The 16,127-nt window shown below is 42.2% G+C and overlaps 1 protein-coding gene across 3 annotated transcripts in view; it reads left to right on the top strand.

The window, feature by feature from the left end:
• The first annotated feature begins 2,294 nt into the window (after positions 1–2,294).
• FER (FER tyrosine kinase) overlaps positions 2,295–16,127 on the top strand; it is a 150,268-nt gene continuing 136,435 nt past the window's right edge. For 2 of the 3 annotated variants that reach the window (XM_060761882.2, XM_060761884.2), the window contains exons 1-3: positions 2,295–2,419; positions 12,023–12,073; positions 12,702–12,969. In XM_060761882.2, the coding sequence (XP_060617865.2) occupies positions 12,763–12,969 (207 nt within the window). In that variant the 5' untranslated portion in view covers positions 2,295–2,419; positions 12,023–12,073; positions 12,702–12,762. The remainder of the gene's footprint in view (positions 2,420–12,022; positions 12,074–12,701; positions 12,970–16,127) is intronic. The other variant, XM_060761886.2, reaches the window with a different exon arrangement.

Here is a 16,127-nt window from a genome sequence, read left to right as displayed (position 1 = left end):
AGCTTTTTATGAAATATGTTGTATCTCTTAGGCCCCTTCCACACAGCTGAATAAAATCCCACATTATCTGCTTTGAACTGGAATATATGGCAGTGTGGACTCAGATAAACCAGTTCCAGGCAGATATTGTGGGACTTTCTGCCTTGAAATTTTGGGATATAGGGCTGTGTGGAAGGGCCCTGAGTCCACACTGCCATATAGTCCAGTTCAAAGCAGATAATGTGGAATTTTATTCAGCTGTGTAGAAGGGGCCTAAAAGTGTGTCAGCAACATGTAAGTAATCTTTGGAAAGCTCTGCCTTATATACTTGTAGGGCTGCATCAGGCCCGTAGCCAGGATTTTGATTCGGGGGGGGGGGGGGGGCTGAGTTTGATTCGGGGAGGGGGGGCTGAGTCTGAGTGAAAGAGGGTCTACCCTAGCAAACCTTTTGTATCATTACCCCAATACCCCCATGCATATGGGATATGTATTGTCGAAGGCTTTCATGGCTGGAATCACTAAGTTCTTGTGGGTTATTTCGGGCTATATGGCCATGTTCTAGAGGCATTTCTCCTGACGTTTCACCTGCATCTATGGCAAGCATCCTCAGAGGTGAGGTCTGTTGGAACTGGGAAAAAGAGTTTATATATCTGTGGAATGACCAGAGTGAGACAAAGGACTTTTTTCAGTTGGGCTAGGTGTGAATATTTCAACTGACCAACTTGATTAGCATACAATGGGCTGTGTCTGGAGCAAACTCTTCTTGAAAGGTAATTAGATGTCCCTCCCTGTTTCCTCTCTGCTGTTTTTGCTGTTGCAATTTTAGAATTTTTTAATACTGGTAGCCAGATTTTGTTCATTTTCATTGTTTCTTTCTTTCTGTTGAAATTGTCCACATGCTTGTGGATTTCAATGGCTTCTCTGTGTAGTCTGACATGGTGGTTGTGAGAGTGGTCCAGCATTTTTGTGTTCTCAAATAAAATGCTGTGTCCAGGTTGGTTCATCAGGTGCTCTGCTATGGCTGACTTCTCTGGTTGAAGTAGTCTGCAGTGCCTTTCATGTTCCTTGATTCATGTTTGGGCGCTGCGTTTGGTGGTCCCTATGTAGACTTGTCCACAGCTGCATGGAATACGGTAGACTCCTGCAGAAGCGAGAGGATCCCTCTTGTCCTTTGCTGAACGTAGCATTTGTTGGATTTTCTTGGTGGGTCTGTAGATTGTTTGTATGTTGTGTTTTCTCATCAGCTTCCCTATGCGGTCAGTGGACAATTGGAGCCCCCGATAGGGCAGTAGGTTAAACCCCTGTGCCGGCAGGACTGAAGACCGACAGGTCGCAGGTTCGAATCCGGGGAGAGGCGGATGAGCTCCCTCTATCAGTTCCAGCTCCTCATGTGGGGACATGAGAGAAACCTCCCACAAGGATGACAAAAACATCAAATCATCAGGGCATCCCCTGGGCAACGTCCTTGCGGATGGCCAATTCTCTCACACCAGGAGCGACTTGCAGTTTCTCAAGTTGCTCCTGACACGACAAAAAAAAAAAGTGGACAATTTCAACAGAAAGGAGGAAACCATGAAAATGAACAAAATCTGGCAAACAGTATTTAGAAAACCTCTCAAATTCCAACAGCAAAACAACAGAGAGGAAACAATCAGGGACAGCTAATCACCTCTCAACAAAAGATTCCCCTAAGCACTAACAAGCCACACCAAAAAACTGCCAGGCCGTCAAATGCTAATCAAGGTGGTCAGTTGAAAAATCCATAGCTAGCTCCAACAGACAAGAGTTCTTTGTCCCACCCTGGTCATTCCAGATATAAAAACCCAAATTTCCTAGTTCCAACAGACCTCACAACCTCTGAGGATGCTTGCCATAGATGCAGGCGAAACGTCAGGAGAGAATGCCTCTAGAACATGGCCATATAGCCCGAAAAAACCCACAAGAACCCAATATATTATTGACTTGATAGTAATGGATAAAATAACTGTATTCTGTTTTTAATGAGCGTGTCTCTTTAAAAATCGAGAGGGGTCCAGTTCCTACGTCACGTCCGGCGCCAGGCAGCCTTAAACCCAAGCCGGAGTCTCCAAGTCTTCCCCCGCTTCCCTTTCCCGGCTGGGATGCAAACCCAACTCGGCCTCCTCAATGAAAGGAAGTCTACGCCCTCCCCATTCCCTTGCGGGAGACAAACAGCCAATCACCGCCTGGGTCAGCCGACGAAGGGCGGGAACGACGCCTGTCTCCTCCTCAACGATTGGCGAGCCGAGAAGTTGACGCGCATCGGGGGCGGGGCCAACGCGGATTGGCCGCTGCTGGCGAGAGAGTCCCGGTGCCGATTGGCCGCACGATAAAAGGGGAGCGCGAGCGGATAGGCCGCGGCGGCCTCACGTGACCTAGGCGGGGCCGGGCGTATTGTGGTGGAGGGGCTCGAGCTTGTCAGGTAGGTGGGCACCGCCTTTGGGGCTTTTGAGGGTGGCAACTTGGGACCTCCGGCCGGGCGAGGGGCCTTCCGGTGGCTGGAGAGGGACTGGGGCTTCTTTGGGGTCTTCGACTGTGTAGGCCCCGGGGTAGGGCGGCGTTCGAAGGCGAGAGAGAGAGTGAGGGAGGAAGGAAGCGAAGGTTTTGTTCCTCTCAGGCTGGGAAGGCTTTGCTTCAACTCCTGTGTGGGAAAGTGACGAGGCTGGGAAGGACTGGGGTTGAGGAAGGCGTGCCTAAGTTTAGGGTGCGTCTACGCCAGGCATGGGCAAACTGCGGCCTTCCAGGAGTTTTGGACTTCAACTCCCACCATTCCGAACAGCCTCAGGCCCTTTCCTTCCCCCCCTCAGCCGCTTTATTTATTTATTTATTTACTTCATTTGTATACCGCTCTCTCAGCCCGTAGGTGACTCAGAGCGGTTTACAACCAAATCAGTATACAAAGTGCACAACATTAGCATTTAAAACAGTAATCATGGCAACTACATCAATATAACAATACATCAATACATCAGTATAATATTAATACATCCATATAACTAATCCATCACGTCTCATCAGTAAAGTCATAATCCGACCTCCTTGTCCATTATTCCATGTTCCAATAATCAATTAATTGCACTGCTTAATTAAACGCCTGTTCAAAGAGCCAGGTCTTCACTCTTCTCCTGAATGCCAGTAGGGAGGGGGCCAATCTAGTGTCTACGGGAAGGGCGTTCCACAGCCTAGGGGCCACCACTGAGAAGGCCCTGTCTCTCGTCCCCGCCAGCCGTGCTTGTGAGGCTGGCGGGATCGAGAGCAGGGCCTCCCCAGACGATCTTAATGTCCTAACTGGTTCATAGGGGGTGATGCGTTCGGACAGATAGGTCGGGCCAGAACCGTTTAGGGCTTTAAAGGCTAAAGCCAGCACTTTGAATTGTGCCCGGTAGCAGATTGGCAGCCAGTGAAGCTGGCGCAACAGAGGAGTGGTGTGCTCCCTGAGTGCCGCTCCTGTTAACAGCCTGGCTGCCGATCGTTGGACCATTTGTAGCTTCCGAGCAGTCTTCAGAGGCAACCTCACGTAGAGAGCGTTGCAGTAGTCTATACGGGATGTAACCAGTGCGTGGACTACCGTGGCCAAGTCAGATTTCCCAAATTACGGGTGCAGCTGGCGCACAAGTTTTAATTGTGCGAATGCTCCCCTGGTCACCGCCGAAACCTGGGGTTCCAGGCTCAGTGATGAGTCCAAGATCACACCCAAGCTGCTGAGGGGGGAAAGGAAGGGGCCTGAGGCTGTTCGGAATGGTGGGAGTTGAAGTCCAAAACTCCTGGAAGGCCACAATTTGCATTTGCCTGCTGTAACCCAAACCTAGTATTGGTGGCCTGACACACACTCTGCTGCTACTATTCGTCCAAGCTTAGAACAGTGTTTCTAAACCTTCCTAATGCCACGACCCCTGAATAGAGTTCTTCATGTTGTGTTGGCCCCCAACCATAACATTATGTCCATTGTTACTTCACAATTGTAATTTTGGTACTGTTATGAATAGTCAATATTTGATACACAAGACGACTAAAATGATCAAGGGTCTGGAGAACAAGCCATATGAGGAGCGGCTTAAGGAGCTGGGCATGTTTAGCCTGAAGAAGAGAAGGCTGAGAGGAGACATGCTTTTTTAATGTTTAACTGCAACCCAGCTTTTGCACTTTCTTCTTTCACCTTGATTAGAAGGCTCTTCAGCTCCTCCTTGCTTTCAGCCATCAAAGTGGTATCATCTGCATACCTAAGGTTGTTAACTGTTTCTTCCAACAATTTTTACATGATAGCCATGTACAAATATGTGAGAGGAAGCCACAGGGAGGAGGGAGTAAGCTTGTTTTCTGCTTCCCTGGAGACTAGGACGCGAAACAATGGCTTCAAACTACAAGAAAGGAGATTCCATCTAAACATTAGGAAGAACTCCCTGACTGTGAGAGCCATTCAGCAGTGGAACTCTCTGCCCTGGAGTCTGTGGAAGCTTTTAAACAGAGGCTGGATGGCCATCTGTCACGGGTGCTTTGAATGCAATATTCCTGCTTCTTGGCAGGGGGTTGGACTGGATGGCCCATGAGGTCTCTTCCAACTCTATGATTCTATGATTCTACGTATTTTCATTCACTGGACCAAATTCGGCACAAATACCCAATACGCTCAAATTTGGGCAAAAGTATGGTAGCTGGGACCCAATGCCGAGACAGCGCAGCGAGTGAGAGATGCAGATGCGACAGAGTCGTGGCAAGGTAGTTCGCCAGAAAAAAGGAGGGGGGGCAACAAACAGCCAAGCATAGTGCTTAAGAGCCGTCGCAAACTCTGTTCCTGTGGGAGCAAACCTTGCTAGCACGTCCCTGACGTCATCAGCCTGCACCTCTCTCCCCGCCCCTTTCTCCGCCCCTTTCTCTTTGCCAGTGTGGTTTTTCCTTTGCTAGGGCAGCATTGCCCGCATTTTCTCTCAGTTGAATTCTGCCAACTGAGAGAGTATGCTGGCAATGCTGCCCTAGCAAAGGAAAAACCACTCTCGCAAGGAGAAAGAGGCGGAGAAAGGGGCGGGGCGAGAGGCGGAGTCTCATGACGTCAGGGACGTGCTAGCAAGGTTTGCTCCCGCAGGAACAGAGTTTGCGACGGGTCTTAGAGCCGTAGCAAACTACTGGAAGAGAGAGCGAGCTTGTGCTCGAGCTCGCTCCGAAGCCCCGCCTTTTCCCCCCCGAGCTGCTCTCTCTCTTGCTAGTGTGCCTGTTTTCCCTTGCTAGGGAAGCGATGCGAGTGTACTCTGGCAGTTGGCAGAATTCAACTGTGAGCGTACGCTCGCATCCCTGCCCTCTGCAATGGAAAACAGGCACGCTAGCAAGAGAGAGAGCAGCCTCGGGGGGGGGGGGAAGGCGGGGCTTCGGAGCAAGCCCGAGCGCAAGCTTCCTGTAGTTTGCTGCGGCACGAGCGTACGCTCGCAACGCTGCCCTAGTAAAGGGAAAGAGGCGGAGAAAGAGGCGGAGCATCGCTCGTGCTGGCTTAGTTTGCTCTCGCAAAATCCTAGTTTGCTATGGCTCTTAGGCTATCTGGATATTATATTTATTTATTTTATTTACTACACTTTTATCCCGCCCTTTTCAGCCCGAAGGCGACTCAGGGCGGTGTACAGACTGGCAACAATTAGATGTCCAACACACATAAATGCAGTGTTTAAAACAGGTTAAATCACATAATAAAATTCATATCAAAACAATTTAGAGCTATAAAAATCAATGACTTCTGGGTTTAAGTCCATATCTATTTGCATTGTTAAGCCATTCCATATTCGTTCACAATAATGAGTTTATCTGGTTACAGTGAGGTTCCAAAAGCTTGCTCAAGGAGCCAGGTTTTTAGTCTTTTCCTAAAGGTCAGGAGAGGGGGCGGGGGGCTAATCTGATATCCCCAGGAAGGGAGTTCCACAGCCAAAGGGCCACCACTGAGAAGACCCTGTCCCTCGTCCCCACCAAGCCTCCTGTGAGGCAGGCGGGATTGAGAGCAGGGCCTCCCCCGATGATATTAAATTCCTGGAAGGTTCATAAGGAGAAACATGATCAGATAGGTAAGTTGGGCTTTAGGGGTTTATAGGTTAAAGCCAGCACTCTGAATGGTGCCCGGTAACAAATTGGGAGCCAGTGGAGCGGGTGCAACAGCGGAGTATGCAAACACGTTCACATACGTAACGTCTTTGCTTCTCTAATTCTGACCTGCGTCGTGCAACCAGCATTGGGTCCCATCTATCATACTTTGGCCAAATTTGAATACTGAATGGGTTGTGCGAGGATTGATTTTGTCATTTGGGAGTTGTAGTTGCTAGGATTTATAGTTCACCTACAATCAAAGGGCATTCTGAACTCCACTAATGATAGAATTGGATCACACTTGGCACATAGAACTCCCATGACCAATAGAAAATACTGGAAAGGTCTGGTGGGCATTGACCTTGAGTTTGGGAGTTGTAGTTCACCTACATCCAGAGAACACTGTGGACTCAAACAATGATGGATCTGGACCAAACTTGGCACGGATACTCAGTATGCCCAAATGTGAACACTGGTAGAGTTAGAGGAAAGTAGACCTTGAAATTTGGGAGTTGTAGTTGCTGAGATTTATAGTTCACTTACAATCAATAGCATTCTGAACTTCACCAACGAGAGAATTGGCTCAAACTTTGCACACAGAACCCCCTTGACCAACAATGCTCTATTTTCTGATTGTCTTTGATGACCCCTCTGACACCCCCTTGTGACCCCCCTCAGGAGTCCTGACCCCCAGGTTGAGAAACAGTGACTTAGAAAGAAAAGAGATCCACCCAACTTGCTCTGTTACCCCATGTTTCATAGTAGATCACAAATGATATTTGTTGTTGCAGAATTGATATAAACTCCTACGGATTTCATTTAACAGATTTGTGTGTTTTAATGCTTGTATATGTTCCAAGGCATTGAATAATTACCATATGTAAGCTGCCTTGGGTCCCCTACAAGGTAGAGAAAGGTGGGGTATAAATAAGGTAAATAAATAAATTGTGTGTTTTAATTTCTGTGTACAGCCAGCCACATTCACTGGGGTTAGGGGCACGTAATAGTACTAGTAATAATAACTTTATTTCATATTAACTACAGTTAAACTTGAGCGCCTTCAAGTACTATCATTTTTCATTTTGTCCAAACTGAGAAATATAACTTGAGATTTCGGCTCTTTTACACTGCCCTATATCCCAGGATCTGATCCCAGGTTATCTGTTTCAACTGGATTCTATGAGTCTACACTGCCATTTAATCTGGGATAAGCAGACAATCTGGAATCAGATCCTGGGATATCAAACAGTGTAGAATGGGCCTAATTCAGCAACCTTTCTGGCAGAAAACAAAAGAAACTACACACCAAGGCAAATGCTTGCTGCATATACTCAATTATAGGTCAAGAATAACTTAGCCACCTGCTCCTTAGTTTTGCATCCTACAGGTTGAATATCCCATATCCAAAACACTTGGGACTTAAAGTGTTCCGTATATCAAATTTTGAAACACTTACATATGCATCATGGGACATCCTGAAGATGTGACTCAAGTCTAAATGCAAAATTCATTTAGGTTTCATATTCATTTTATACACATTGCCTGAAAGTACTTTTATACACAACAATTTAAGAATTTTGTGCATGAAACCAAGGTTGTATTCACTGAACCATTGGAAGGAAACGTATCACTGCTATCTCTGCCACCCTCCTGGACAATTTCTGATTATTGAGGGTTTTGGATTTCTGCATAAGAGATGCTTAACCTGTACTTACAATATGCTTATGGCCTCCCTATACCATATCCACAATGGATCTCTTTTGTCATTCGGCCAGCTTCACTGGGTGAACCCCTTTTCCCTTTCAAAATGTTTCCTTTTTTGTTTGTTTAAAGCATTTCTATCCTGCCCTTCTCATCCTGAAGAGGACTCAGGATGGAGCACAAGATATATACGGCAAACATTTGATGCTGGAACATAAAATAAACTATAAATATACCTAAACACTAAAATCTGTTATCTCCACTTTAAAATAAATTGTTTAAAACCATCTTCAGATCATCCATTCCAAATCCAGTCAGCAGGGTAAAGTTTCTTATTGTTGCCTTATTGTATTGCCCCAAAAGCTTGGTCCCACAGCCAAGTTTTTACCATCTTTCTGAAGGACAGGAGGGAGGGGATTGATTTAATTCTGCCAGGGAGGGAATTTCATAGCCGAGGGGTGATCACTGAGAATACCCTCTCTCTCATCCTCTCCAATCGCACGTGTGACAGTGGTGGGACCAAGTGCAAGGCCTACCCAGAAGATCTTAATCTCCACGGAAGGTCATAGAGGGAGATGCATTTGGACATGTAGATTGGGCTGGGGACATTTAGGGCTTTATAGGCCAAAGCCAGCACTTTGAATTGTGCTGGGTAGCAAACTAGCAAGTGGAGCTGATGCAACATGGGAGTTGTGTGCTCCTTGTATGCTGCCCCAGTTATTAACCTGGCTGCCTTTTGTCAGACTATTTGAAGCTTCCAAACAGTCTTCAAAGGCAATCCAATAAACAATGCTAGAGGAAGTGCTAAATGAACAATTAGTGAAAAGTAGGTTAATAACATCCAAACTCCAAGGGGCTAAGAAAACAATAAAATGTGTTAACATGTTTTTGAGATGGTTTTCAAGGGGCTGCCCTTGAAAACGGCTCGGAAATTCCAACTGGTCCAACGGGCAGCGTCCAGGATGTTAACTGGTGCTCCTTACAGAGAGAGGTCAACCCTCCTGTTTAAGGAGCTGCACTGGCTGCCGTTTATTTTCCAATTTAAGGTGCAGGTGCTTACCTACAAAGCCCTAAACGGTTTGGGACCACCCTACCTGCGTGACCGCATCTCCGTTTATGAACCCACGCGCTCACTTCGCTCATCCGGAGAGGCCCTGCTCGTGATTCTCCCTGCGTCGCAGGCGCGTTTGGTGGGGACTTTTTGGTGGAGACAGGGTTTGGTGGAGACAGGGCCTTTTCTGTGGTGGCCCCCCGACTCTGGAACACCCTCCCCAAAGATCTTAGACAGGCCCCTACATTGGCAGTCTTTAGAAAGAACTTTAAGACCTGGCTGTTCTGATGTGCCTTTACAGAATAGGAAAACTCTAATAACAAGTCCCAGAAGCACTTTATTAAAATTAAGATGGCTGCACACTGCACTTACCCTATAATCCATACATATCACCTGTCACATCAGCACTTTTAATCTTGTACCCGTTACTCTGTCCCAACCCAGTTTTATTGTGTCCTGGTGTATTGTTTTATTGCTTGTTGTTTAATATTGCTTTAACTGTTTTTAATTTGCTTTAGGTTTTGTATTGTTATGTTGTGTTTGAGGCCTTGGCCTTTGTAAGCCGCATCGAGTCTAGGGAGATGCTAGCGGGGTACAAATAAAGATAATAATAATAATAATAATAATAATAATTTCTAATAATTTCTTTTTAACAATCACATATCAATTTTTGGCAGTTAGGTAAGATGACTGAATTTTTTTCTTTCTCTTCTATCTGATATACAAAGAATCTTGCATGTTTCTTTACCCATATATTATCTTTATTACTACTTATCTTCAGCCCTGAGAATTTCACATGTAACCACAGTCTGAATTGTATAATGCAAACTATGGAATTCCTAGAGAGCAAAGATGTCTTTGTACTTATGATCCACTGTGTTACCTTGATTTCTACAGTACAAATATTTGCCTTCCTTTCACCCATTTTTGAAAATCAGGCTTGTCATTCTATAACAGGGGCATAGAATGACAAGGGCAGAAAGGCTATTTGACTGCTTCCAGGGCAAACCAGGCTGCCACATTTTGGTTGTAGTTTAAAGGCTGGGAGCTAAGTCTTGTACATGCAAAACTGATTTAATAGTTCACATTACCTACTCCTTCCACTAATTAGATTCATTGAACTTTCTTTTATCCACTTTTGATTGAAATAGTGCTCTAGTTTCTTTGAAATATAAACAGAATAGAGATTGAATTGAAAGTTTCAAAATGTGGTAAATGCACTTTTTTAAAAAAAAATGCTGGTACAGTAGATTTTCAGTTAACTAGAATTCAGGCGATCCAGCTCTCAAGCTACTGGCAAAAAAATGAAGAAATGATGCACATTTCACTCATAAATCTGTTTTTATAATACACCAAGACTGTTGCATCAAGTTAAGTTTGTATCTTTGTCCTAATTTGCTTTTATTTACAACATTTCAATATGAATATCAAGTTAATACAGTGTTTATGGTATAGTATGTGGTATAGTATTAGTAGGGATATTTTTAACAGATATTCTCACGCAACAAGAAAGCACATTTATCCAGGCTCTATCAATCCCCATGGGTGCTGTTTAACTGACAGTCTACTATATTAACTAGTAGTTGTAGAAGAAGAATGTGAAATAAAGTAGTCCACATTCGTGCACTTCATTTTTGTGGTTTTGATTATTTGCAGATTTGAATAATATAATTTCTAGTAATCTGTAGGTCCTCTGGTATAATTCTGTGGTCAGCTGCTTCTTGCAAATGCTGATTTATTATCAGTAAATGTTTGATTTTTACACTTATTATATATTTTTATATACCTGGGGTCCCATAAAAAATTATTGAGTTGAAAGAGTTTGCGAATGGCCATGATCTAGATTAAACTGTTTTCATTAGCAGTCCCTTTCAGCCCAAGCCATTTTAACAGTTATAAAAATAAAGTATTTACTCATAATAAATAAGCATCTGGATTTTAAACTCCCTCCACCTGTCCTCTACTTCCCACTAAACCCTCATCCAGATTTGGTAGGGGGTTGCTCGAGCTATTTGGGTATTTGTTTGTTTTTACTTTTGCAGTACTCCTGCATCCCTCATCCTTGCAAATGTAGAGGGCTGGGTGTGTATCCAAATCTGCTTTCTCTCAAACTCTTCCATAAATAGGGTTTCCAGATGGCATGGCCTTGAGTTTTCAGTTTTTGAGAGTCATATCCAGGTGGGAGACAAAGATGCACGTTCTTTAGTTTGGGGGGCTCTTCCTAACAAGGGGAAAGGGCTGTTTGCAAATCTCCACTCAGCTAGGATAGAAGCATCTTCATTAATTGGTTAAGGCATCATTGATTTGTTTCTGCAACTTGTAAAGACTCTTTAGGGGATGTCTGTGCATTTAGGTAATGCACTGGTTTGAAAGAAGTGGAGAGAAGATGGAATTCATAACTCCTGGCTGTCCGTTTGAGTTCACTGTGTTAAGAGTTTTTATCATTTTTTAAGTAAGTAGTTTAAGTATCAAAAGCCAAACCACCTGGCTAGCATTGTGTAATTACAGCCAGGATGAAGTAACAGCTGGGGTAATAAAGGAGTTAGAAGGTTGGAGTTCTGAGAGGCTTGCGTATTGAGAAGTGAAGGTTGGAGTATCAAGAATTGGACTACAAGACCAGCCTGTTGCAAGTAAGAAGTGTCCAGTTATCTGGAAGTATCAGGAAAAAAGGCTGAAGAAGTATCCCAGTCTTCAGCCACTGTAAATGAACTCTGTATATATATTTTTGTATAAAGTTGGCTGCAAAGAAAAGGTGTGAGTCTAATCCTTAATCGGAGGGGGAAACTACACATATTAACCCTCGTTGTGACACACTGGCCTTCAGAAAGAGATCGTTTCTCAACTCTCAATAGGATCTTGAATCTCAAGCTTAAAGTGTTGAACCTATAGATCAAGGGTCTGAGCCATATGGAACATCTGGTGATCAAAAGACCCAATATCCTCAGCAATAAGAGTGGATGGGGAGAAAATCGGCAGATAAAGAATTGCAAACTTTGTGTCATGGAAGCTACTTTGTGTCTTAATAATTCATATGCTGTGGGAAAGTAGTAAAGAAGATTATGGGCTATGGGGTATAACTAAACTTTTAATAATTTTGTTGTGGATATGCAGACTTCTTTATGGCACAAGAAAAACATAGAGGTTCAGCTTTGTGAGATGACATTTCTTTTCCTATGGCTGCCAAATTAAAAACACAGTTTTTTTTCTATATAGGTTTAGCATTGAAAGTGCAGAGGAATCGGAAGAGCTGAGAGTAAGAGCAAGGTAAGAGTTCTGGAAAAATAGATTTGTGGTATGAAATTATTTGAAAGGTATGCAGACCTAGCTAGGGAAGATCTTTATGGTATTTATTTCATAGTGATTCCCATTTAAAGGGCTTTTGTGTATAAGTTTATGATATATTTATTTCTCATGAACTGCAGAATCTGAAATCGTTTGGAAGTAATGTTACTTATACAATGAAAATGAGAGGTCTGCTCTCTTTGACTTTTAAGTTAATTGTATCAGTTTGACTTGTGTTTTTAAGAAGCTGCTTACACAGGTTAGTTTTGTCAAAGGTGCGCTAAAGCTTGACCAATTGTCATCTTTGAAAAATTCAAACATTTGTTTAAACCACTACATAAGAATAATGAAAACCTTAGACTTGTAAACTGAACAGATAATTGTAAACTATGACATCTTATTGTATTATTCTGTCTATGAGAACGGAACCGATGGGTGAGTAATATTTGTGGGTTGACTGAAGGGGTTATTTTGGGAATCATAGCCCTTCCTCTTTTAGTTTGAGGACTTCATGTTTAAGTTCACTTCTAACTTTAAAGGAATATAGTACAGGGACAGACAGCATTGTATGTTCCCCTTTTGAATACTGTCTTATTTTTAACGTTAACAGATGTGCTGACCAGAAGAATCTTTTCTTAGTGGCCCTTGGTAAATCTAGTGCCTTATAAAAGATGGGGTTTGGAAGTGACCTGAAATGTTCCCATGAAGCTTTGCTAAGACTACAAGATTGGGAGTTACGTCTACTGGAAACGGTGAAGAAGTTTATGGCCATGAGAATAAAAAGTGACAAAGAATATGCATCTACTTTACAGAATCTTTGCAACCAGGTTGATAAAGAAAGTACTTCACAATTGGATTATATTAGTAATGTATCTAAGGTAAGAAGTAATATATAGAATTTTAATTGGAGAAAATGATTACTGTAGTGATTTGCAAAATAGAAGCTATCCATAGCCTTAAAGATAAAATCTAACTTTAGAATGAAGTTGTAGCATGCGCATTGAGCTATAAGAATTGCATTATAGTACACAATTTTAAAATTATCTTGTTAATATTGGAAACTTTCCATTGCTTAATGTTTGAGGTAGATGTTTCTGGAATGGAACTTGTCTGGTTTATTTGGATACTTATCACATGAGTCATTGTTACATCCTCATTAGTCTGGTTGCTGACACCCCTCTTGAATTCAACTTAATTATTGGTTGGGTTAAAAAGTGAGCCTAATACACATAATCTACACAAGTTAATATCAGAAACTGCTAAAGGATTTCTTGCAATTTGTGAGCTGAATATATATTTAAAACCTTGATTGTAAGCTTACCGTTTGGGTTTAGCTGACTGAATATGTCATGTAGAAATTTCTATATTCATAACCAGTTATAATAAGCTTTTATTCTTTACATAATTAAAGAATTATTTTAGACTAATGCTACCAGCTTTCAATTTCTTAGGCATACAAATTCCAGAAGTTAGCATTCCTCCCTTTTTCTACAACGAGAAGTTGATAGCAGAAATAGCAAGATCACTCTCTGCTATCTGTGTATTTAAATGCATATCTTCCTTCACATTGCAACCTTTGTTTTCTCAGCATTCCCAATTTTTTGGATGTATTTCTCACACTTGCAGTCAGTGCATTTCTCACACTGGCAGTCAGTGCATGTACAGCAGAGCTGTCTCCTACTATCTACTTAGTTCTTGTAAATACTAAAAAAAAATTCCTGATTTGTGAAGGAAACAAAGGAACAATTTGATTTTCCATTATGTAAATTTGATACATGAAAAAGACAAAACACACAATTTTTTTTTTAGATATATAAAACTATTGAAACCACTCAACTGCTTACTCTACTACTACTGAACTACGACTAAGCAGTTATAGGTATTATCCCTTGTTGGTCTCTTTTAACCAATAATGTTAATCATATTTCTCTTTTATGCAACATTCTACTAATTCATGTATTTTACAGTTGATAAATTTTACAATTGTTGTGACAAAGTAATGAATAGATACCAATCTTTCTTAAAGATTTCTTCTTAAAGAGCATAGTCAATTTGTCTATGTTTGGTAATTCACAAATCTTTTTAAAAAAGGAGGAAAGGAGGTGGTGAAGTGTGTGAATAGAAGAACATTAGAGTGTTCAGTTGCTATTTAGAGATTGTTTGGTTAGAGAAAAAAATGGCAACGCATCATTTTGAAATTTAAAGTGGGAAAAGGAAAGTGAAAATGAGAAGATGTCACTAGGAAGGAACAGAAGGCAGCATAGTGAGCAATAAGGGCATTCAGTGAATTAGATAGAAAATAGAAGTCCATTACACTAGTGTTGTTAATGACATTGGTTAGGTTTTTGGTGTTGTTGGTTGTTCATCCTGTCTTTCTTTTCCATTACACTGTCATCCAGGTCAGGGCTTTTAATTTTTTTTACTCGTGACCCCTTTTGGCCTGAGAAATGTTTACATGTTCCCAGGAATATATCTATAGAAAATAGGCCTCCATATCAAACATTTACTGATAACAGATCAGCATTTCCAAGGCTTGCTAAACAGACTGATTTTTTAAAATGAAGTACAGGTGAAGCATCTTCTGCAGGTTCACTGTAAACACTGCACAACAGATTCATATAAATGTCTAAAACAGACACTAGGTAACCTTCAGAAAACTATCATTGTTGCCAATTTTTTGAGACCCAAGCATTGAGCTAAGGGGACCGTACTTTTCGTCAGGAGTTGCCATTGATCTGGGTGCTCACCTGGATAATAAATCTCCTTGCTTTCTGTTGTCCACGATCCCATGTAGATTTATATCTATTTCAGTTTTTGAACTCTTCAGCCTTGTTGAGGGGGATACTTCTTGGTCTGTTCTAGCCTCTTGGAATGTCCCCTCTGAAATGCAACATTGGCAGTGTTTTCTGCCTTGCAAATACCTATATTGTGAGAGTAGTCATTTTGGATTCCACAAGTTCTAGGGCTAAAGCCTAGTCTTTCTAGAAATATATCATAAGGCTTTCTTATTTTTTCAAGAAGATTGGGGAAAGGTAGGTCTGGTGTCAGAAACTGATCACCTTTATTTGTGCCTCTCGTCATGCCAATGTCTTTCAAGGAATGTACTGGTATCTTACGGGATTTTCAGGTTCTTGGCAGACAAGCAAAATCCTGAGATGGTTTGATTGGCATACCTCTTTGTTTCTTGTATTAAATCAGCACTTTGAGTTGTGAGATCAAGTGGGTGTAAGATTCATATATTTATTGAGATCTAATCCTGTTCACTCAACAAGTGACCACAATGAACAACAGCTAACCCACCCTATGCGATATTTTCCAAAGGAACAAATAACAGCTACTTCTGGAGCCCCTAGTGGTGCAATGAGTTAAACCCTTGTGCCAGCAGGACTGCTGACCAATAGGTCATGGTTCAAATCCGGGGAGAATGGGTTGAGCACCTTCTGTCAGATCCAGCTCTCTATGCAGGAACATGAGAGAAGCCTTCCACAAGGATGGTAAAAAAAATCAAACATCCAGGTGTTCCTGGGCAACGTCTGCAAGGGCGCAGACGACCAATTCTCTCACACCAGAAATGACTGCAGTTTGTCAAGTCGCTCCTGGCATGAAAAAAACCCCCTGCTAATGATGCTATAAAAATTCTAATAACCAGTACTAGCCACAGTCTCCTTCTTGGAATTCTGTTCCAACTACATCTGGTCTAATTTCTAGGTTTTTCTGTCCTCCTTTCATCCCCACCTAATTGTGGAGAAGTTGAAAGCTTTTACGTTTTTGTGGCATTCTGGCTGGTACTACAAAGTTACTCCTACCCTTTGAATTTCATACATTTCAAAATAATTTTCCTGCTGTGATAAATTTGAGTTTGATTATAGGTGTACTAAATGATATACCTGACATGATTCCTTATTTTGAAGATCTTTATCAGTAATTTCAGAATCCATGGTGTACAGAAGTGTTTATTATAAAGTGTTTATTATAATGTGTTTATATCGGTATTTGTGTTTTACATTGGTTGCCTATGGCCTAGCTGTGAGAGATA

This window comes from Anolis sagrei, chromosome 2, assembly GCF_037176765.1.
Source record: "Anolis sagrei isolate rAnoSag1 chromosome 2, rAnoSag1.mat, whole genome shotgun sequence".
NCBI lineage: Eukaryota > Metazoa > Chordata > Lepidosauria > Squamata > Dactyloidae > Anolis > Anolis sagrei.
Note: the sequence above shows the minus strand (reverse complement) of the source record. Positions and strands in the feature narration are given on the sequence as shown.